Below are 24312 nucleotides of genomic sequence, written 5' to 3'. Positions count from 1 at the left end.
CTAAGAAACAATGTTGTTAATATCAAATGATTGTAATTATGTTTTGATTATATAATAGACATTATTTCTTCCCACCCTGAACTGTTATTATCATTGAAATATTGTTTCCTTGCTTTATTATGGGATATTACCTTATGTATATTTTTTCCTCAGGGTCTGATCAGAAGAACTCTTGAGATCGCATCTTTCCTATTCTGAGGACTTTGTTCACGGACCTGTTCGTCGGTCCATTCAAGAAGTTCGGTTCCAGAGAAGTTCGGCTCACATCAAGTTTGCAGTTTTGAGAACTTTTGATTTTAACTGTTTGCGAACGGACCTAACCAAAGAAAGAGGAAGTGACGTTAAAGGTCATGGCATTTATGGACAAAGGGTATGGGTGGTGATTGGGCCAGGTGATGCTGGGCTTATGCCTCATGGGGCTTGTAGTTATTGTTTTTTCTGTATAATGATTGACGGCTGTTTGGAGTAAGTAAAGAAGGAGACAGCATAATCCTCGCCTCCGTGTCCTTAATAGAATTGAAAATTCTTGACGCGTAAGCTAGAAAAAAATGTATTCTCCTTCAACGGTTGCATCATAGTAAGTAGGTACGAATGCATTCCTGCTTTCAAAGTCCTAAATTAACTTCTGCATTTTAAAAAATAGGTTTTCCCGGGCTTGGGGGGGGGGGCCCTAACTCATGGTCACGTGACTCTCTCGCCGACCTGTCAAAGGGAGACTCGGCCATAGTCCTCCCTTTGTTTTCACAGCTCGCGGTTTAATGTGACAGGAAAACATTTTAGTCCCGCCCACCAAACAATCCGTCTGCGCAGCCCTTCGACGTCAGGGTTCGAAAGAGGAGACCGACGAGTCACGCCCGTCTCTGACCAATGGGAATGCGCGGTTGGACGCGAGGACGGCTCGTCATAAGCCTGCGCCGGGTCGGACATGAGCGCGCGCTGTCTGCTGGCGGCCGAGCTTTAGAGGGAGATAACTCGTCTTGAACCCCCGCGTCCGCCATGAGCGCCGCTGCCCCCAGCGGGATGGGAGAGCAGCCGGAGCCGCCGAGCGCCGCGCCCGCCCCCAGCCAAGAAACCAAACCCAGCCCCTCCGCCTTGGGCGTCCCCGGACCCCCTACCCCCGGGCCCGTGGGGGGCAGTGGGGCCGGATCAGCGGCGCCCGGGGCGGTGGCCGGGCCCGGCAGCGGCCTGCCTCCGGGGAGGGAGACGGGGGAGCGGAGAGCGAGCGGTGAGTGCCCCGGGTGACCCCCTGGTGCGGTAGGAGGGAGATCTCGGGGCAGGTGTGAGAGAGGGACCAGGCATTGGGCTCTGCCCTTCAGATGTATTAATGTTACTATCTTCCAGTTTTCAGACAGCGTAGATGGGCAACGAGGCACGTTGAGGTCAGAGGATTTTCGTTGGGGAGATACGGGTGCCCTTCTGCAGGTTTGTGGGTACTGGATGCTGTAGGTGGGCCCAGGTTTTGACAGGTGTTTCAGGCTCTTTCTTTTCCCTTTAATTAGCGGAGATTCCCACCATTTCGGATACGCGTTGGCCTGGCATTCCAGACGTTTGGTGCATTGCTAGAGTGCGCTTATTTCAGGGTGGAAGATTTTCTCAATCCGGGAGTGTCCCACTCGATCAGAGCCTGTGCCTCTTGATCAGAGTCTGTGCCTTTAAAGTTTCTGCCAAGGTGCTGACGTTTTTGAGACTAGTGTTCATGTCTCTTTTTAATGTGAATTTCATTTTAGGTGATGCAGGCGGCCTACGTTCCAGGGAAGTGTCAGGGGAACTAAAACTAGCCACGAAAGGACCGATTATCTGCTTTGTATCTTGGAGGTCGGACATCCTGTCAGATGGAGAACCGCTTTCAAGAGTGTTGTGTGAGAATTACGCAGTCCAGCCCATAGCATCTTCCTGTAATCTATATGTACAATAACTAGAACTTTTTAAGTAGGAAAGGTTTGATGCTTATGAGCAATTTTACATGGTATTTGACATTTTTGGCCAGAGCTTTCATTGGTGGGTCAAGGTGGAATAGTTTATTAACTTCGATGCCTAGAATTTTAGCTGAAGTGATCTCTTGGAATAGGGCCTATCTCCTTTTGTTTAGTAGATCACTTAACTGGCTCTTTGTTTAGAGATAGGATAAATTCATCTCTTTTTGGGTCAGTTTCACGTTTCTTGTCATAACTTAAATTTTCATAAGGGTGAATGTTTACTTGGGTATCAACATAGTTAGCATTGTGGATATTGTCTGTTTAAGAGACTTGATGAAGTGGCATTGCCACAGCACGAAAGGAGAACATGTGTTGGCATTTGGAACAAGTGGGTGGATGGCACTGAAGGCAAGTGGGGGTAAACAGTGCAGTGCAAAAGGGACAGGAAGAACGAGTACCGTCAGAGGGGCATAGGGGTGTCTGAAAGAGCGCTTGTGTATGTCCAGTGGGTCATCTAGAGGCTGGAGTCCTGGGATGTCCTAGGAGCATATGGAAGGAAAGTGCGTTGGTACTGCAGACGACAGGAGGGAATATGCTGTGGCAGGGGAGCATGTGGAAGAATGACAGGTGCAGTCCGAGGGGAGAGGTTTTGGAATGAGGGCAAACCGACTCAGAAGGATGTCTGGAAGCAAGAGACACTTGTGAAGTGCCAGGCTTTAATCAACAAACAAGACCTGGTTTCTCAAAGGAGTGTGCAAATGCAATCACACTTACATAAATCTGGCATTCTGGAGTGTTTGGCCTGTATCAGTGGATGCTGGTTGATATTTTTAGCCCAACAACTATTGTGGTATTGAAGCGCTTGATAGCTTCGGAATGTCTTTAAAACGGCTGTAAGTTTTTCATTGAGGCGGGGGCAAGTTGAGTGGGAACAGGAACAAACCAAAAGGTCTTAAGTGTTTAAGAACTGCATTTGGAAGCATTGTTTCTGCACTTGTTTACCTCCAGAATACAATGTATTACTTCAGTAAGTATAACTTGAGTGCAGTACTGATGCTAAAAAGAGAAGGTGTAAAAACAGCGTTACTTTTGTTTTGTGGACACACAAAGGTGAACAAAATAATTACTCTGTAGTCGAGCAGGATGCTTCTCGAATTTGAGCGTGGTTGGTAAAAAAAAAATCAGACTTCAAAACTGTGATGCAACTTTCCATGGTAAGTGTTGACCACAATCTATGAGCTTGCTCTTACAGGATTACCATAATCTAAAGGATTTGTACCCGGGATTCACACACCACTAGTCACTGTGGCTTGTTCTTGGTGATTGCCATATGAATGTTCAGTGGGAGCAGTGCAGAAGAATGTGGAAGCAAGAGCTTTGGAAGGGGAATGTTTTCTGTGTGGTGTTCAAGTGTGTTCCTTTGTGATGAGGGCCTGACTCCATATGAATCGTGAATCCTGAATTTGATTTTGGCCCTGGCATCACGGCAACCATTGATGTTAGCAGAAACCTTGACCTTTTCCTGTTACCGTAAGGTTCAGGAACTGGTTTTTGATCTTGATGGGTGCATCCAGCATGCTCTCATAGTGAAAATGTTTTATAAAGTATAGTGTGATTAAACTTTTTGTTATCCCTTTCAAGAAGGGTGTTAGCTACTGACACCGTTCTGATGTTATGGGAGACCCAACCCTTTGTGCTGACATTCCTTGTCTACCATGATTCATCTTTAATAGGACTGTGTGTGAGCCTGAGTACTGATGCCAGCAGGTTGTATTTTGGATGCCTCAGGCTTAGCACAGCACAAACTTAGGATAGTATCTTCAAACCTTGGCAGTGCGTTGCTTGCGTTCTCATAGCTAGAGGTTGGAGATGGACACTGAAGCTAAACAGATGGCTACGGGGCTGCATTTGTTTGAAAGTGGCTGCTGATTAGATCTTCCTGCGCACTTTCATTTGGTAAAGAGTAGGAGTGATGGATGGGACTCCAGTTTCAGTATCCAAGGTGAGGAAGTTTTGAGGGTACGCCCTTTTTTTCTGAATATGATTACTGCTTCAGGAAGCCTGGGGCAGAAAACTCACGCGTCTTGGTGACCATGTTGTGGGTGCTCCTACTTAGCTATAACCCCAGTGCTATCAGCTGTGAGAAATATCACTTTATACAAAGGCTGTGTCTGGATAGCAGCCTGAGAAAGACACTTGAAAGAGAACCACCCAAACAGCTTCTCAAGTTGGAGACAGTGGTTCCACATCCCCTGTGTAGAAACTCTGTATCACAGTAGGATCCAAGCCACCTACTTTGTTTCAGTTCCAAGTTCTTGACCAAGTTCTTTGCATTCCGCAGTGTTCTTGAAAAACTGCTGCATACCGGGGGCTGGCGTTTGTCACACAGCCTTCAGAGGCGAAGGCACATCACCTGAAGATATTTCCTTCTGCTGAAGGATCTACCTGGAGAAGACAGACTTCCTGCTGAGAAAGGAAAGACTACCTGGCCCTGCACAAGGACAGACGGTTCAGGAAGGCATAGTTTTTACAGCATGAGGTGCACCCAGAGGAAATTGCTGAACTTGACAGAGCGATCCAGGGGCATACCTGCGCCTACACTTACGAGAGAATGAGAGGCACACTGATAAAACCACTGCACTTCCTGAGACTGTCAAACCTATTTAAAAAAAAAAAAATACCTTCTAAAATACTTTAAACAGATCCAATAGAACTTAAAGCATCCTGCTCCTGAGCCTATTTCTTGCCTGCTCCTTGATATAAGTTAAAGTAAAGCTAGACTGTAAAGCAAGTTAAAAATGGTTGCCCGGGTGGTTGGAGTGTAGTACCTTTTGGTTAGCACAACCTGCATAATGGATAGATTCAAATATTTAGCATTGTTGTCCTAGTACAAATACTCTCTATTCTAAATAGCTAAGCACTGGACAGTATATTATGTCTGATTGTTGGTCTAATCGCCTCACCCCCTCGCTACTTTACAGCACACCCTGTGGCTGTTTGCCCTTGCTACCCTGAATTAACATGCAGAAAGGCCTGGTTTGCAGAGCTATAGTAGAACGGAGCCCAGGACATCCATGGCAGATAACCTCCACCACCACTGAATGAGGCATGATGAGGAAACAATTGGAATGCTTGTGTGCATTGTGCTTTTAATTAGGGCACATGAGTGGAAAAGAACAGGAAAGATTTGTTGTTTCAGCAAGATAAGTTATATAAAAAAAATAACCAAAAAGAACTAAGTGCATCTGTTTTAATAAAATGTACTTGTCCAAGATAAACTTTCATTGGAAGAGAGAGACGCATGCACATCCACTGGGCCCACATGTTTGTTCATTATTGATAACCCATAAAGTCCACTTTGGAACAATCAGATAGTAATATGGGTACAATTTTTAGCAGCTTGAATTTGGTATTAATGCAGACATAATTGTAACAAATCTTACAGCATGCAATGATGGTGGCAAGTGCTTGGAAACGGAAACGCCTCCTTTGCAACGTATAGACTAGTTAGCTGGACCTTGGTATTGTTTGAGAATAAGTGTAATACAGATGATGCTTTATCCAGTTTTTCCCATGCACTTCTAATACAGGCTGGTGCGTTATTTTTTTAATGTTTTCTTTGAAGATGGGTATCGTTATTTTATTTGTTATTCTTTAGCTCGGTAGTTAGAGGAAAATGCTATCGCCATTGCTTCTTTTTTATTCTTTGACAGTTACTGTCTGATGTTGGCATTCTGCTCATAAATTTTTCTGAAAGTTGTGCCAGAGACTTTTTAAGAGAAAGAGTTGCCTTTTATTGACCCTTGGAAGTATTGCTGGCATTAGATGGCAGTAAAAGGTGTACGCTTTTACTCTGTGCTCCCTCCATGCTGGAAAAACCTGACTGTATCCAAAGAGCTACCTAGAGATGATGACCGCGCTGACAGATTTAGTCATTCGGTCCTGCTAGATACTAATGTTATGATCTATAAAAAAAAAAAAGCTGGCCACATTGAATTTGTGTTACTGGTGGGGTGTGAGAATGGAGAGGTTGTTTACATATAGCACATCACATAGCCTCCACTTACCTCTCTGAAGGCTACCTCAAAAGTTGCCCTACACATAGAGGAAATCAAACACACAGCTAAATAAATAATAATAAAAAAAGGCACTGTTCCTGTGGACTAAAGCTCCACGCCAATTGGACATTCACAAGGTGTGTATAAAAATTAAATAATTGAAAAGGGACAAAATAGTGTGTGTGTGTGTGTGTGGTTTTTTTTTTTTTTTTTTTTTTTTTTTTTTTCTCTTTCTTTCTTTCCCCTAGTAGTGGAAGACGGAGAGGGATGGTGGGTAGCGGGTTTAGTAAATGCGTCTTTAAAACTCTTTGAAATTCCACATAGTTGGAGGGAGTCTGTTTCCAGTTTGGGATACAATGTGATGACTTTTCTATCTGTAATGGAAAGAAACTCCACTGCATTAGGGCTTCACTAACCTTGCCATAATCAGCTAAGGTTTACCAGAGGTTCTTTTTTGATTTTTATTGTATTAAAGTACTTTCAGTAGAATTTCCTTTCTCGCATACATTTCTAAAGGTGAAGCAGTTCTTTCTGTGAAGATAATTGGTGCATTAGCATTGTGGAAAACCTTTACCAGTAACCTGAACAAACTTGTATGTACTGCAACATTCGTGGAAGTTGATGCTCCTGGGTATTGGCCCTCGGTATAGAGCTTAAAGGGCTGGATGCATGTGATCTGTCATTGAAGGAGCAGAATTCAGGCAAGGAACTTCCATCTCCGTTCTAGTCTGTGTAGGAAGCATGGGCTCAAAGGTAAATTGAATTGGTTTAAAGCAGGCAGGGTAGGGTTAGGGCAGTCGTGTTGTGGGCCTGATACAGAGCTCAATGGGAAATATTTATCCGTATGTTAAGGGTAGATCAATTTGGATGCCTGGTTGATCTTTGGAATATGGGGTATCCGGATCCATGACCACTTATAGATTCTTAACAGAGGCGAAGGGGTAGATACCATAGCTAGGTGTACTATGTCAAAAGCAAAGGTCTTAGAAGAGGGGATCAGTCACTGTGTTAATATCAACAGTTAATTTGAAGTCATCCTACGTTGTCAGGAGGGATAATTCTTTACTGCTTGCATGCTGGAATTCAGTTTAAACATTCGAGAAGGCCTTCTTTTCAAGAACAGTGTAAATTTGTTGGAATACAACTCTCCCTATCCCCTTTCCCTAGAGTGGGCCTGTTACAAATAACCTGAAATTAGATCGATCACAATGTCAAGGACTGTTTTTTTTTAAAGGACGTTTGATGTGCTCTAGCTTCAGGTTGGTGAAAAAGGGAGCGTTGCATTGGGGGGCGTAACTGGAGATGTCGTTTTTCAAGGTGCCTAGAGAGCAAAGCTCCAAGGGAGAGTCGGAGTTGACTTTTACGAATTCCTGGGATTGTGCCAAGTCAAAGGGCTGATGGAGTTATGTTGGACAAAGAAGTTCAGATGTTTTGGGGGAAAGATAGGATTCCAAGTAACTCCTTTTTAGGAGCACATTCTGTGATAATGAGTCTCAGAAGGAATGAGATTGGGTAACAACCTTCAAAGTATAGTTAAGGCTCCTGAAGTTTCCACACTAAAAGTTGACGTTCTCACATTCTCGTAGTAGGTTAGATATGTGCAAGTTGAGGCATTCCCCTTTGATATCCTAATGGCTGCTGTAAGAAACTGGATTGTTAGTTGAGGCGGGTAAGTACTCACCTCAAGGAATAATCACAATTGTTATCATGGTTAACCACTACAGTTAGGTTGCATTCACTACACCTTGGCGTCCAGGCTGCCTAATCTTTCTCTGGGGGTGTCTAGTCAATGTGGGTTATATATTCAAGCGAAGCACCCATAGAGCTGTATTCTTTAAGAAAAGGCTATTGTGTTGTAAATTTTCAATACATCCCCTGTGGTTTGGGTAGTCTGCTCTGTTAATATGCAATTAGTCTAGTGCCCTGGATCATGTCTGTCTCGCCATACTAGCCTTAACTCTGTGCCTCGTCAATTAATATGAACTGAATATCCTGCATTTGTTTCTTGTAATGCCTTAATTAGAGCAATAAGATGATTGCAAGATCAAGTGGAGTTCTAATTTTCTTGATTTATTTTTTTCTCAGCAGTCTGCTTCTAATCTTTCAAACTCATTTTCCAGGCTTTGATAATCATCTCTCATTCAGTCACCGATATGTCTCCAACATATCTTTTAAGAATCTCTCCTGTCTCTGCAGTTCTAGCGCTGGGCCAAATCCTGCATTAAGGGGGAATTGCTCCTTGATCTTACGCTGATCTGTCTCCTGCTGAGGTCTGCAGCCATATCCTGCTCGTCCAGGTCTCATTGTCAGGGTGGAGGCTTCAACTGGTGGTGTGCTTGGGGCCTCCTTAGACCATAGAGGCCGCTCCTATCTTACTGCTGCTAGAGCCATCCTTCTGGGGTGAAACAAGCCTGCCGGGTTAAGAATTCTCAAGTCAGGTGGCGGGTTGCTCCCAAGAAGGCCGGCCTACCTGTTCTCGTGCCTGCCTGTTCAGGGCTCAGTATTTCAGGTGGACTGACTGTACCACACTACAGGCAGACATTGCCTCTTAATTATTTCAGTGCTGCACTCGGCGGTTAGCATTTAGAATACTTGTTCACACTATCATCGTAGATCTCCAGTGTTCTTCTTCAATCCTGGACGTATTTAAAGTTTCAAGGGCCTTTTTTTTGCTTCCCAGTGGAGATCAGCAAATGTAATGCCGCACCGGTAAAGCCATTTTGGAACGTTATTGTCCCTAGAATAGCATTGGTTTACCATTTTAAGATGTTCACCATGTTTAGAAGCTTTATGTTGGCCACCTAAGATCATAAAATAGTTGATACACTGCCTTATTTTTTCTGTTTTTCACAATACATGCTGAGGGGGGTGGGCTCTCTGTATGGTGGGGGATTTATATTTTTGTATTGAGAGAAAAACTCTCCCATTGGGAATTTATTTCCTCTCGAAAAATTGTAGTGTGGGTAATTAAAACATGGCACCCACTATGCAAGCCTTAGGTGCCTTGAAAGAAGTGGACAAAGTGGTTACTTTTGCCAAAGGACGGAGATCCGTGCCAGATGTTTTGATGAAAGCAAAGGTCTTTGACATCCTTGTCAGCCATCTGCTAGGATCTAAATGTCTTCCTGAGAAATTTAACAGGGTTGAGGATAGGTGCTTCTCTGACATAGTGGAACACCAAAGAGAGTGAATAAGGGATGATCTGAGGAGAGAAGGAAGCAAGTAGGACGCTAGTCTGAGAAAACTGGTTGGAACGTGTAACGTAGGAATAGAACTGAAAAGCCAGTAGGGGAGGACCAGGAGGGGGGGATGCCAGGATGTGGCCTACAGGCAAAAGAAACATCAGAGGGGATATTGTCTTATTTCCAGGTTATTGCCATTGGTTTAGGGAGATGTGTTGCATGTTGAGTAGTATGCATCTCGTCTTGTGATTTGCATTTGCCCCCAGGAAATTAGGCTGCATTTTCCTTTGTTAGGCTAATTGGTCTTTTTCTTTCCCAGTACCAGTGCCTGCAGCAGTAGCTGCTGCCCCGTCTGAAGGATCAATGTCCAACGGGGTCTATGTGCCACCAGGTGCAGCAAATGGAGATGTGAAGCCTGTTCTTTCCACTACTCCGTTAGTTGACTTTCTGATGCAGTTGGAGGATTACACACCCACGGTACGAGTCATCTTACTATTAATATTCAGGTCAGTAAAGAGACTACTGGCTACACATGTACTACCCACAGTTCGTCTGAATAGGTCTAGCTCCAAGATACTGATGCACTATGAACTCACATGGGATCAAGTTGTACCGTGGTGAATGTTTATCTTTTTGATGTGAGTTTACATCCCTATAAATTGAAAACTTCTGTGCTAAGCTTAGAAAAGACAAAAATCTGTAAGTAAATACGAAATTGAGCATTGTTTAACCTTTCAGTCTTGGAATTGCCATTCTCAAGCATTACAGAGCTGGTCTTCCCAATGAAAACTTGAAATGTTTTTACTCTGTGTGAAGATCAGTGGTGTTAAATTCCGTCTTATGTTTGTGTGATGTTCAGCTTTTGAAGGTGTTTAAGTAATTAGTTTCTCATTTCCCACTGACAGATTCCAGATGCAGTAACTGGATATTACCTCAATCGTGCTGGCTTTGAGGCATCTGACCCTCGCATGTGAGTAATCTGTTCTAAAGGGGTAAAAAAAAAAACCTCTTTCGATTGATCAAATTCCCCGGTAGAACTCATGGGGCATGGCATAAGGGTTTTTTCACCATTATCCAGCTCTTGAAGTGAATGATGCGGTATCTGCACTTTGTGCTAGATTTCTTTTATTTGATGTCTGCTGTAGAAAAAGTAGCTGGTTCTGTTTGTCATTGTCACAAGTGCACTGTTGTGGAGTGAGGTGATTGGTACTGATGAACAACACTAAACTGCCATCCTCCTGACTGAAGGGATAGTGCACACTGAGACAGGTAACTTGCATCACTCTCACCCTAGGGGAAAACAGGGTTGAGGTTAAGAATGAGCGAGAACCATTAGAGTGGTTTCCTTAGATCTGGTCTTAAATTGGCGTTAGACCGAGTTTCAGAGTCAGATTTGACTTTTTTGGCCATTCTTAGTCGGAGAAGTAGAATATTTTGATCACACTTTAACCACTGAAGGTGTCAAACCTAAGGGAGACTTGGCAGCTGCCAATAAATCAGCACCGACAAAGAGCAGTTGTACTATTTTTATTTGTAGGTTTAATTGAGTACTATGCAAAGTTCAACAACTTTGCTAACAAGACAGAATTTGAAAGCCCTCATGCTCAAAGGAGTGAATGTTGAGAGTCTGCACAACAGCAATAATTCCAACAGATGGAGAGAAGTGTGTAGTGCCAATTATTGGTACCCTATGATAATTAAAACAAAAAAACAATATAACCACTGATGCCAGTGCTATAGGGATTGGTGCTGTTTTGGTCTCTTTAAGGGCTCCACAGAGAACTGTTGCTTTTGCCTCATGCACGCTAACAACATCCGAGAGACACAATGCCGTTATTGGAAAAAACTTGGCAGCAACGTGGCTTTTAGAATACTTCTATACATATGCGTGGGGATGTCAAATTACATTATGAACTAATCACAAACAACCGTTGCTAATTTTGTCAACCGGAGATACTGGTAAAGGTTCAGCAAGGCTTTCTAGACTTGCCTCACGTCTGCAAGAGTACAACCATAGAATAGAATGCCTTCCTGGTTAGAGAAATGTTCAGGCAGATTGCCTTTCACACATGGCACTCCTGGGAATGTGTAGATGGAAAAAGGAGTAATGAAGAATGTACAAGAGGGAGCAGTGGGGAGTGTGTATGGTGTGGTCGACTGGAGCAAGGGAATAGTGAGCAAGTCCGAATGGTCTACAGCCATAGAGAGTGACAATGTGTTGAAAAGATGAGAGAAGGGTCAGCACTCTTCCTGCAGTACTTTGACCCTACAGAAAAGTACTGGATGTATTTTCTGAACTAGGAGAGAAAATAGTGTTGCATGGAGACAAGAATATCCCGCCTACAGAAGTACGCAAGAGATTGAAATTGCACAGGAAGGACATTTGGGGCAGACTATTACAAAAAAAGACTCGGGTGGCGTTTTGGGTGCCAGGAATGGATGATGACTTACTAGAATGGGTTGAATGACGTTCTGTATGCAAGGAGATTGAAAAGAGATTGAGAGTTGGTGTACAAACAGATGGTAGTAATACTTGTGACCCTAGCAGCCTGTGGCATAGAGTATGCTTGGACTTCATTAGACCCATGTCGGCTCTGGATTATGGAAGAAAATTTGCTGTGGCAATGGCTGATGTTCATTCTAAATGGTTGGTTGTAAAAGTTGTCTGAAATCACTACTACAGCAACTATAAGAGCTTAAAGGGAAGTATTACTGAGAGGAAGGATTCCCTGCTGTCCTCATTATTGACAATGGGACGCAGCTGACATCTGCAGAGATGAGACTTCTTAATGTCCTCTGGTATTAAACATTGACGTACAGCGTTATAAAGTCCCAGTGCGAATGGATTTGTGTAAAGGGCGTACCACATGATTAAGGGAGGACTGCAGTTAGCTGGGGTCAACAGACTGGATGTGGAGGTTTTACCCCCATGCTACCTGGGACCTCGTCCTGCACCAGGCCCACTGTGGGCTTTCCACCCACACCCCCTGTCGGGGATGGAAGAGGAATCGCTTCCCCCTTAATTATAATTAGGCCGATCTGAAACCCCTTAACACTAGGGATATAGATATATTTTTTGTTTATTTTATGTTTTTATGTATGAAGAGCGACCCGCTTAGGCAGGGGTCGCTCCCCTGGGTGGCAAATTGTATTTAGACTATTTCTGCCCCCCTGGGGGGCAGAAACCACTAGACGCCATTTTTGTAAGGCCCATCTGCCCCCTAGGGCGGGGCAGAAAGCCCACCAGAGACCAGGAAGGATTTTTTTTTCTTTTCTTTTCAAGATGAGGGTGGGGTTATGGCCATCCCCCAAATAAATGGGGCCAAAGTTGTTCGGGCCACCAGTGGGAAGATGGGGCAATTATCCCTGATCCACAACCGGGGAGGGGGGCAGAAAGTCCACTAGATGCCAGGGAATGAATTTAAAAAAAATAAAAATAAAAAAAGTGTGGTGGTGGCTACCAACCAGTATGGGCATAGTTATGCACCCCCCCAGCACACTAAAACATCTTATCCAACTGCAAGCAAGAGTTCATTTGATTGTTTTGGTTTTACTTTTGGGTCATGAGAGCTTGGAATGGTGGGGGTTGTACTTTTTGGACTTTTGTACACTGGCATGTACAAATATCCACAAGACCTAGACACATCTGAAAACTAAATATCTGGGTGAGTCCAGGGTGGTGTGAGTCACATGCACCCTGCACTATTTTCTTACCCACAATGCCCTGCAAACCTCCAACTTTGCTTAAAATCACACTTTTCCCCCACATTTTTGTGATGGACCCTTCCAGAATCTGCAGGAGTCCACAAAATTCCTACCACCCAGCATTGTCTAATCTGTGCCAATAAAAATTCTGCCCCACTTGTCAGCCTAAAAATGTTTTTTGATCCGCTTTGGTTCCCCCTCAATTTCGACATGTTTTTGGTTCTTCTCTGTCACAGGCACTTGGCACACCTACACAAGTGAGGTATGATTTTTACCGGGAGACTTAGGGGAACGTTGGGTGGTAGGAAATTAGTCCTGGTGCAGTGATCTCACACAGAAATGTTGTGTGTGTGTTTTTTTTTTCTTTCTTTTTTTTTTTTTTTTTTTTAAGCTAAATTTTAAGTTTGAGGTAAGAAAACATTGGGGGGGGGGGGGGGGGGGTCCATGTAAGTTGCACCTCCATGGATTCCCTCAGGTGTCTAGTTTTCAGAAACGTTTGGGTTTGGTATGTTTTCCTACATGGCTCCTGAGCCCAGGACCAAAAACACAGATTCTGGGTACTTAGGGTTCTTGATGAACCTACAAGCCCCATATATCTCCACAATCAGAAGTCCATCAGATGCAACAGTATATTACTTTAGTAAATGGCTGTGGATTTTATTTTTTTATTTTTTATTTCTGCTGTTATTTTCTGTAGGAAGACCTTGTAGTATCTACACAAATTATCCCTTGCTGAATTCAGAATTTTGTCTATTTTTCAGTAATGTTTAGCTGTCCGGGATCCAGAATTGGTTTCGCACCCGTTTCTGTCACTAACTGGAAGGAGGCTAAAAGAACAACAAATAGTAACAATGGGTTATGCCCCAGTAATATGCCAAAATTGTGTTGAAAAACTGGGTTTTCTGATTAAAGTCTGCCTGTTCCTGAAAGCTGGGAAGATGGTGATTTTAACACCACAAACACTTTGTTGATACAATTTTCAGGGAAAAAACCACAAGCCGCCTTCTGCAGCCCTTTTTTCCCATTTGAAAAAGGAAAAAAAATCTGCAGTGTTTTGGCTAATTTTTTTTGTCTCCTCCAGGGGATCCCTCAAAGTCTTGGTACCTCTAGAATCCCTAGGATGTTTGTGTGGGGGGGGGGGGGGTGAAGGTGGGGGGAAGGACACAAGTTTGGTGTAGGTAGCTTATGTGGACAAAAAGTTATGAGGGCCCAAGCGCGAACTGCCCTAAATAGCCAAAAAAGGCCTGGCACCTTGGGGGGGGGGGGGGGGGGAGGCCTAGCTACGAAGAGGTTAATATCAGATCTAGTATGGGCTTATCACACTACTGAAAACACGGTTACAGGAAAGGTTCTATTTTGTATGATGAGGGGTAGGAAACCCATTTCGAAACTCAGTCCCGCTTGGATGCAAGATTTGATTGAAGGGAAGGATGATCACAATGATAATTTGCCACTGGGGAATGGTAGGGCTAGAATTGTGCCAAGTGATTGGGTTAAGATTCAATCTGGAAGCTTAAAGGCTTGAATACATTTTTAGGACCTTTTTAAAGTGAAGAAAGTACATGGGTGGAATGTCATTCTGACCAGTGGAGAATGATGGAACTTAAGCAGGGTGGCCAAACAGTGACCTTGGATAAGCAGAGGATGAAGGCATGATTGATGGGTGTAGTGGGTGCATGTTAATGAGAAATGAAGATATGGTGAGTTCAAGTGGCACTCGAGGTTGCTTGGGAAGTGGAGATTGTGAGAGTCTTGGAGTTGAAAATAATGCCAATATTGGACAAGTAGCAGGATCAGTAGCATTCCAAGACCAAGAAGATGACCTGTGTTTTTTGCAGGATTATGTTAAATTAAATTTTGTGTTTACTACATGGTTTCGCCCCAGTGTAAATACTGTTGTAGCTTAGTATGTCTATACTTGTTAACGGTCACACAGTTCATTAAACTTTTAATATTTTGAAGTTGTTTGCTATATATGAATTGTTTTATTCTCATTCCTCATCTTAAGATTTCTTGTTTTACAGTTCTTAGCATCCTCTTTGTTAACAGAGGGGGATGTTTATAATTTTGTAATTGGCAAATTAATATATTTTATTGCTCAAAGTACTCTTTAGGGATCCTGTGTTCTAACAAAGAAGGTTGAACAGCGGGGTTCTATTTGCTGGCAGTTACCTGCTGACTGGCAAAGGTGGCACCATGTTTAAGAATTCATTCTTGTTCAATAAATGCTTTAAACGCTTAACAACAAAGGACCATACCGTTTAACTATCTAACCAGAGAACTTCCAACGTCCACAACATATTATGTAAAATGCAAAATATTTAAGGAAAAAACGTCACAAATAAAATTGCATCAGGCGTTTAGTCATTAAGGCTTTTCATACCTCACAAAAAAGAATTTATCACAACGCAGGGTTTAAATTATTTTTTCCTTTGCAGTAGTCCAAAATCTAAAAACCAATTCGGAGGTTATCAAGGGCACCTAAAATGTGCATATGAAAGTCCAATTGACCCTGGAGTTGATAATCTGTCACTGCTTCTACATGAAAATGTATACACAGAATGTTATGTTGCATGCTTGTTGTTTTATTTCCTTTAAACATAGTCTCAAAACATCATTTCAGTATCGCTAAGTTTCTTAAGTTGACTCTCTGTAACCAGCACACAAGGTGTTTTCCACACACTAGTTTGAGACTCCTTACATAGTGTAAGGAAATGCCTCCTTGGCATGGTTACCCACTGACCTTTTGCCTTTGCTGATGCTAAGTTTTGATTTGAAAGTGTGCTGAGGCCTGCTAACCAGGCCCCAGCACCAGTGTTCTTTCCCTAACCTGTACTATTGTTTTCACAATTGGCACATCCTGGCATCCAGGTAAGTCCCTTGTAACTGGTACCCCTGGTACCAAGGGCCCTGATGCCAAGGAAGGTCTCTAAGGGATGCAGCATGTCTTATGCTACCCTGGGGACCCCTCACTCAGCACAGACACACTGCTTGCCAGCTTGTGTGTGCTGGTGAGGACAAAACGAGTAAGTCAACATGGCACTCCCCTCAGGGTGCCATGCCAACCTCACACTGCCTATGCAGTATAGATAAGTCACCCCTCTAGCAGGCCTTACAGCCCTAAGGCAGGGTGCACTATACCATAGGTGAGGGCACAAGTGCATGAGTACTGTGCCCCTACAGTGTCTAAGCAAAACCTTAGACATTGTAAGTGCAGGGTAGCCATAAGAGTATATGGTCTGGGAGTCTGTCATGCACGAACTCCACAGCACCATAATGGCTACACTGAAAACTGGGAAGTTTGGTATCAAACTTCTCCGCACAATAAATGCACACTGATGCCAGTGTACATTTTATTGTAACATACACCCCAGAGGGCAACTTAGAGGTGCCCCCTGAAACCTTAACCAACTACCCGTGTAGGCTGACTGGTTTTAGCAGCCTGCCACACTCGAGGCATGTTGCTGGCCACATGGGGAGAGTGCCTTTGTCACTCTGTGGCTAGTAACAAAGCCTGTACTGGGTGGAGATGCTTATCACCTCCCCCTTGCAGGAACTGTAACACCTGGCGGTGAGCCTCAAAGGCTCACCCCCTTTGTTCCAGCACCCCAGGGCATTCCCGATAGTGGAGTTGCCCGCCCCCTCCGGCCACGGCCCCACTTTTGGCGGCAAGGCCAGAGGAGATAATGAGAAAAACAAGGAGTCGTCACTAACCAGTCAGGACAAGCCCCTAAGCAACCTGAGCTGAAGTGACTCTGACTTTTAGAAATCCTCCATCTTGCAGATGGAGGATTCCCCCAATAGGGATAGGAATGTGACCCCCTCCCCTTGGGAGGAGGCTCAAAGAGGGTGTAGCCACCCTTAGGGCTAGTAGCCATTGGCTACTGCCCTCCCTGACCTAAACACACCCCTAAATTCTGTATTTAGGGGCTCCCCTGAACCTAGGAACTCCGATTCCTGCAACCTAAGAAGAAGAGGACTGCTAAGCTGAAAAACCCTGCAGAGAAGACGGAGACACCAACTGCTTTGGCCCCAGCTCTACCGGCCTGTCTACCCCCCCCCCCCTTCTGAAGAAGCTGCTCCAGCGACGCTCTCCCCAGGACCAGCGACCTCTGAATCCTCAGAGGACTGCCCTGCTCTAGAAGGACCAAGAAACTCCAGAGGACAGCGGCCCTGTTCACCCAAGACTGCAACTTTGTTTCAAAGAAGCAACTTTAAAACAACTGCGTTTCACGCCGGAAGCGTGAGACTTGCTACTCTGCACCCGACGCCCCCGGCTCGACTTGTGGAGATAACACTTCAGGGAGGACTCCCTGGCGACTGCGAGACCGTGGGTAGCCAGAGTTGCCCCCCCGAGCCCCCACAGCGATGCCTGCAGAGGGAATCCCGAGGCTCCCCCTGACTGCGACTGCCTGTTCCTCAGATCCCGACGCCTGGTAAAGACTCTGCACCCACAGCCCCCAGGACCTGAAGGATCCGAACTCCAGTGCAGGAGTGACCCCAGGAGGTCCTCTCCCTTGCCCAGGTGGTGGCTACCCCGAGGAGGCCCCCCCCCCCCCCCCCCCCCCTCCTTGCCTGCCTGCATCGCTGAAGAGACCCCTTGGTCTCCCATTGATTTACATTGGAAACCCGACGCATGTTTGCACACTGCACCCAGCCGCCCCCGTGCTGCTGAGGGTGTACTTTCTGTGCTAACCCTCCTTTCATCTCCTCCCCCCCCCCCCTTCTTTTTTTTTTTTTTTTTTTTCTTGTGTGTGTAAACCCGCAGCACTAGTGGGAGGACATCTAGGCAGTTTTGTGAGGCAGAAGAGGCCACCCCCACAGGGCTGACAGACACACTTTTTCTCCGGGAAAATGGTGAGGCGGCGTTGGCCCATTGCCTTTATCGACGGTCTGCGGCTGCTTCTAGGCATAATGTTGTCATGCATAGTCCTAATTCTTTTCTGCCGACTTGACAAGTAGCCTCTCCAGGATGAATTTATTTGCACAGCCAGTGGACTCTAGTTTCTGTATCTTTCAAAGTTGCTGATACTGACAAACATAATGAAGCAAGCTCTGTTAGACATCACCAAAGGCTACAGGACCAGGGCTGATTTTTTGTCTACCCCAGTCCCACATTCTCTTCAGGACAGCCCCATCAATGTATGGGGTATTGTGATCATCTTCAAGAACTGTCAGCCAAGGATCTGTGGCCCTCACAAGAATGAAACCTGTACATAAATGTCCTCAAATATGTGGTTAAGAAGAGCCCTACAATAATTTCTAACACATATACAACATTTTGTGGTGGTAATCAAGACAGACACCACGCTCAAGTTTTATATCAACAAACTGAGAGGAACATGCTCAAACTGTGGCACTAGGTAATTCCCCCCCCCCCCCCCCCCCAATGTATGAGCAATAGTACACCTTTTGGGGGATACGGATTAACCAAGTGGACTATTTTAGTAAAATTGTCACAAGTAGAAGCTGAAAGACAACATCCTGAATAAAATTTTCAGCATGTGATGAACACTGAATGGAGATCTTTTTGCAATACATAGCAACCAGAAAAAATGCTTCTATACAATGAGACCTGTTCAGCAAAACTAATTAGGGACGACCCTTTCAATAGGATGTGCAAAAGGTTTGTCTGTGCTTTTCTGCAGGTTTCCCCCCCCCCCTGTTGCCCAAAGTAATGGCCAAAATGAAAAGGAAGCACTGCAGGCCGATTCTCACAGCAAACCTGCCACCATCATGTTACAGGCCCTCCCAAATGAGCCATCACCTAGGTCCTATAGGATTAAGGAATCCCAAAAGGTCTATTCAGAGTGTATCTGCCACAAAGGACCCTGCCAGTAGTGTGGGAACTCAATACTGGTCTTTTTGAGTTGGTGTTAGGTCCTTTACAAAAATAAGTAATACACTGTTCCAACCATGTAAAACAGAAAGTAGTGACCGGGGTCCTAAATTCTAGGAGCAAGAGGCCTCACACACCCATAGGGTGTCATGCTTCATCATAGGCACTGCTCCTCGTCAGACCGGCGCTGCAATGTCTGACGGGCACCACCCCGTGAGGGGGGGCTCTTTGCCGGAGATCTTTTTATGTGGTGGTGCCGTGACCCCAAAGGACCCTGCCAGTAGTGTGGGAACTCAATACTGGTCTTTTTGAGTTGGTGTTAGGTCCTTTACCACTAATCCACTAATTAGATTTAAAATACTGCATCTGGACAACCAGAGCTCCACTGTTCATCGCATTTGCGAAAAGAGTATGTGAAATCCAGGCTTTCCCCGTTACAGAAACTTACTTTCATGTCACTAAAGACCGTGTTACTTCAAAAAGACACCCTGTACTCGATTGTGTACTAAAAAAAATAGAACTGGATAAATGGAGCTAAATAAAAAGATCAGGCCTAGTTATGGTTCCTGTGATGTTTGAGATGCAGACACAGAAAACAAACTGTCATTCTAGGAGACCTTTCATGGGTCCGTTCCTGGCAGGAGCCTTAGATTCTGCTTTGGATATAGAAGGCTGTAATTTTTATTTTTGCCAAGTGATGTGGTGCCTGTGAGGAAGTGCCATGATTCATTTTGTAAACAAGGTTGAAGAGGTAATATTGTAACTTCTCCATCCCCTTAAGCTGGCTAGCTGCTGGTGAGACTTGTAGCGTTCACAATTCTGCAAGCTGTATAGTGCTGCAGCCAACCAATGGTTAACTGATATGCGCTAGAAACATTTCACAGGGTAAAGTACTATGTCTCTTTAAATTGTCTATACACACTTCTAAACATCAACCTGTCTGTCCCTCCCATTTAACTCAGCCCAGGTTTAGGATTTTATCTCACCTCTCTTCTAATACACTAGTGTAGAAAATTGATTATTTTTGTTTTGGAAAATATGAGAGCTATGAATTCTAAGTATGTCATTGTTTTCTATAGAATTCGCTTAATATCTTTGGCTGCTCAGAAGTTCATTTCGGATATTGCCAATGATGCCTTACAGCACTGCAAGATGAAGGGAACCGCCTCGGTTAGCTCTCGTAACAAAACCAAGGTATGTACCGACCAGTCTTAAGTCTTAAAGAGGAAGTTCTGGTCTGCATAAAACTTTAATTTGAGTTCTTAAACTTCACTTGCGTTAGCTAGAAGTTTGGTTATTTTTGTTGTTACAAAGGTGGACAGTAATATTGTAAAATGATAAGCAGCTAGAATTAGGATTTGCGGTCATGATGCCAAAGACCTTTCGGTATTTTTCACAATCAAATGTTCACCCTTCACTAATTATGGAATTGACATTGGCAGTTCACTTGAGTAATTCAACTTCATGTCTTGCGTTGGACCTAGGCCTTTTTACAGGGTCATCCTGCAAACGTTTTGCCTTCCTCCTATTTTTCAGACCTCTTTTTGTTGGCTTTGGTACTCTGAGCACTTACACTTTAGCACTGATCAGCAGTGAATGTGCTCTTCCTTCTAAACTTGCCATGATTGGCTTTCACCTGTTTGGCACACTTAATTTACTTATAAGTCCCTTGTACAGTGGTATCCGTTATACCCAGGGCCTGTAAATTAAATGCTACTAGTGGGCCTGATGCGCAGCTTGCCCTACCCACAGAAGTAGCCTTTCAAGCCTGTCTCAGGCATGCTACTGCAGGATCTGTGTGCACAGATACTGCTACAGGGACCTGGCAGCTAAATTTACTTGCCAGGCCTGGAACTCCCCTTTTGCTACACAAAGGTCACCTCTAAGGTAGGCCCTAGCTCGCCCTATGGGCAGGGTGCGGTGTATGTAAAAGGTAGGACATATGCCTTTTATGTACTACACGTTCTAGTAGTGACAGTCTATTTAGATTCTCACTACTGTGAGTGCTGCTCCTCTCATAGGATTTCATTGGAAATGCCCTAACGTATGTCTAAGTGTTATTGTCTGATCTATAAAGGGTGGCATGGGCATGTTTGGTGTGTTAGTGAGAAATGCTGCTTACTGGTGTAGGTTTTTTTTTATTTTTATATAACCATTATAGAAATGCCACTTTTAGAAAGTGAGCATTTATCTGTGCTTATGACTCTGGTGTTTTGCAGCTTGATTCCAATCCGTGTCTGGAGCAGAGTGACAGCTGGGCTTTGTGCATATTTTTCAGATGGCCAGTACACAGGGAGGATGGAGGTGTCACGAGTGCATCTGCATACTGAATGGTCTTCCTGGCTGGGACAGGTAGAGGCTGGGCACACATGCATCTGTAAAGGCTGTGCCCTGGGCTCACACACAGGGCTTGTTTACCCTCCTGCTTATGTCTTGAGCCAGTGCTGGAGGAGAAAAGGGACATCCCTGGACCGGTTAGTGCTAGTTTGAACCCCTTCTCCCCCTTTTTGTGAAGGCTGCACCAAAGGAGTATAAGTAGAGGGTGCTGTCCCCCACTTGGAGAGACAGTAATGGACTAAGTAAGGATTGGTAGCTCCCTTGTCCTGACTAGAGTGGTGGGCTCTGCCTCGCTGAGGTGCATATCCTAGCTGACCAGGGACCCCATTTCTAACATCTTGTTATTTTTAAACTAACAATCGCGTCTTTTTGGACCTAGTTTTAATGAGGTGAATACCCTTTCTAGCTTGTGGCATCCACATAACTGCTTTCTAACCACAACTCCATCAACAACAAAAAAAACACACACTTAAGGCTACCACATACCAGCCTTCTATATAGGTTTAAGTCTCCATAACATACCCACATGGAGAAAAGAGAACGTTGTAGCTATTTGAGTGCTCTGTATATATTTATCTCTACAGTGAGATGGTACAGCATTGAAACACCATTAATTGAGGTTGTAGATGTGTGTTCACTGTGTATCTTTCGATATACTCAAGGTGGGGAGAATATGTGGAAGGTTTTGAATTTCAATATTCTGTGCCCCAAATATTAATTTTAATATCATTAATGTGACTCACTATGTACCTGTGTCTATGTAATGAATTGCCTTTTGAATTGTTTTTGCAGTTCATTTACATTCTCTTGACTATTGTCTCTTATTCAGGATAAAAAATACACACTCACCATGGAAGATTTGGCCCCAGCATTATCGGAGTATGGAATTAATGTGAAGAAGCCTCATTATTTTACCTAAATGCTCTACTGTCCTGCTCACAAATGTTCCAAGAGCGGAATCCTTTGCAGATCTGTTTCAAGTAGACACAGGCCTGCTGTTACTGTTGAGGCATGGCGGGCTTGCAGTCCATGGATTCAAAAAGTTTGTTGGCATGGATGTTTAGTTTCAAGGCAGCTATTACTTATGCAATTAGACGATCACAGTGGAAGTTGGACACTTCCACCCAGTTCAGCTCGACTGTTGCTAATATGTGCCTGCTGGAGGGACCCATGCTATGAATTTTCAAAAGACTAAGTCCTAATTCAAAGAGAGGGACAACCCTGGAGCATGGAAATGTCAGACTTTATTTCATTTTTGTTATAAACACCAGTTTGGATGTTGGCAATATACTGGTAAGAGTCAACTGTGCTGTAGCAGAAACTATTTGGCAAGTATTGAGGATAATGGGTTTGTGGTGTCCCCTTATTGAATGAAGTGAAAGTGAAATTTAAAGGTGTGCAGTTAATTTAAGAAATTGCCATTTTCTTATGTTATAAAACAAACCAATTAGAACAACCACTTCTCTTGTCATTGTAAAGATATTATTTGTGTTCTCAGATTGAGTTACATTTTTTTGTTGTCAAATGTTTTGTTGTGCCAAGTGCTGTGGTCAGAAAAACTAATTCATTTGGATGTTAATTTTTATATTATGTGCACATTGAAGCTAGATTTTCATATCACTTAACTTGTAAAATAAAGAGTTTTTATGCTACTTTTGTTTATTTCCTCTTGGGCAAAATATTTTGTATTCTGTATTTTATACTTGGCTTGCTATGCTTTCACTCCAGAGGATATGGTTGAAAATAGTCCTTGACATATATGACCATACCAGATTTAAAATATAACCTGATACCAGTTCTGTGTTGGTTTTCTTATGGAAAACTCATTTGCTGGGCAGTTTAGTCACAAAAGTGGCCTTCTAACTACGCATAATGTGATTTTGCTAGATTATTAAACAGTGTGGAGTCCAATCGTGTATAATTTATTATTACCATCATTGGATTACCACCACCAAGTGTTGCCCAGAAATGCCTGAAAGACTTGCATTGATACGGTTTACGGATGCATTACCTGAATATAACCAGTACATTAAAAAAGGCTAGGGGCCAGAACAATCGGGACCAGAAGGATAATTACAGGAGGACCAGAGGACTAGGATCATGAGACCTAGGAATATTGAGAACCAGCACCAGAAGGATCTGCATCAGTAGGACTAAGCCCAGGAGGACTAACTGGAGCTAGAGCAGCACCAGGAGAACCAGTACTAGGGAACCGTGGCAAACAACCAGGGTAGGGTGATTGGGGACCTGGAGGACCTGAGTATGAAGGCCAGGGAGACCAGTACCATCAGGATAAATATCTGGAGCAGCATCAGAGAAAATGGGACCTAAAGGAGTTCCAAGACCAGGAAGAACAGTTTACAACCAAGAGGAGGACCATGAACTGTATGAGGAAGACCAGGGGGACACTACCTGGAGAAGAAGACCTATGCCTTGTTGGACAAGGGACAAGAACCAAGGCATGGAGGCTAAGGAGGACCAGAAAGCAGACTCGAGGAGTTGGGAGTGTAGGACAGCATTGGCATCACATTTTACCTTGAGCTTAATAATGTGGAGACTGGTTTGTTATAAACAATGCATACCTGGCTCTCATTGGCTACTCTCCTCATGATAGCATTGCTCCATTTCAGCAGCACCCATTTGTAGAATCCTCTAGCCCTGTTTCTGTACTACTGATGCTGTGATTAATATAACTGCCTTGCCCCCCGCCCCCACTCCACGCCCTCCCCTCCCGAAGAGTACCTTTCAGAACGCAAAGAGCTTCACATTAGCGCCTCATAGAGGACAAGGATAGAATTTTTGTGTACATACTGATCTCATTTTTGCAGGCTTTAGGACTCTGGGCACCTTACCGCAGCTAACTAGTGCTAAAGTGCTTGTGCACTTAAAACGTGGCAACATTGGCTTATACCCAAGTGACTTATTTAATTTACATAAGTCCCTAGTAAAGTGGCACTACCCATGCCCAGGGACTGTAAACTAAATGCTACTAGTGGGCCTGCAGCACTGATTGTGCCACCCACTAAAAGTAGCCTTTTAAAGATGTCTAAGGCCTGCCATTGCAGCCTGTTTGGACAGTTTTTTTTAGAATGCCATTTTGACCTGGAGAAGTAAACCTTTTGCCAGGTCCAAACCCACCTTTTTTAATACATGTAAGTTACCCCTCGGATTGTGCTTGGGCAGGCCATTGGGAAGGGTGCAGTGTAGTTAAAAAGCAGGACATGTACTTTCAAGTTTTACTTGCCTTGATAGTGAAAGGACCTGCCTCTCCCATA

At 44.0% G+C, this 24312-nt stretch overlaps 1 protein-coding gene across 3 annotated transcripts; it reads left to right on the top strand.

The window, feature by feature from the left end:
• The first annotated feature begins 816 nt into the window (after positions 1-816).
• Positions 817-22689, top strand: TAF10 (TATA-box binding protein associated factor 10). 3 transcript variants are annotated; one of them, XM_069203727.1, is made up of 5 exons: positions 817-1225; positions 9482-9633; positions 10062-10126; positions 19780-19894; positions 21867-22689. In XM_069203727.1, the coding sequence occupies exons 1-5, from the start codon at positions 997-999 to the stop codon at positions 21954-21956; spliced, it is 651 nt and encodes a 216-aa protein (XP_069059828.1). In that variant the 5' UTR covers positions 817-996; the 3' UTR covers positions 21957-22689. The 3 variants fall into 3 exon arrangements, with proteins under 3 accessions (XP_069059828.1, XP_069059827.1, XP_069059829.1); XM_069203726.1 differs by having other exon boundaries at positions 819-1225; positions 9476-9633; XM_069203728.1 differs by lacking the exon at positions 817-1225 and adding an exon at positions 1682-1859.
• Positions 22690-24312: the final 1623 nt, after the last annotated feature.

Source organism: Pleurodeles waltl, chromosome 8 (genome assembly GCF_031143425.1).
Source record: "Pleurodeles waltl isolate 20211129_DDA chromosome 8, aPleWal1.hap1.20221129, whole genome shotgun sequence".
Lineage (NCBI taxonomy): Eukaryota > Metazoa > Chordata > Amphibia > Caudata > Salamandridae > Pleurodeles > Pleurodeles waltl.
The sequence above is the reverse complement of the archived record's forward strand: the minus strand, read 5'-3'. Positions and strand labels throughout refer to the sequence as shown.

Bases quoted from the DNA above. Each gene is read 5' to 3' on its own strand.
- TAF10 (XM_069203726.1), top strand. From the start codon at position 997: ATGAGCGCCGCTGCCCCCAGCGGGATGGGAGAGCAGCCGGAGCCGCCG. The intron at 1,226-9,475 runs GTGAGTGCCCCG...TTTCTTTCCCAG, and splicing joins GGGGGAGCGGAGAGCGAGCG to TACCAGTGCCTGCAGCAGTA. The intron at 19,895-21,866 runs GTATGTACCGAC...TCTCTTATTCAG, and splicing joins GCTCTCGTAACAAAACCAAG to GATAAAAAATACACACTCAC.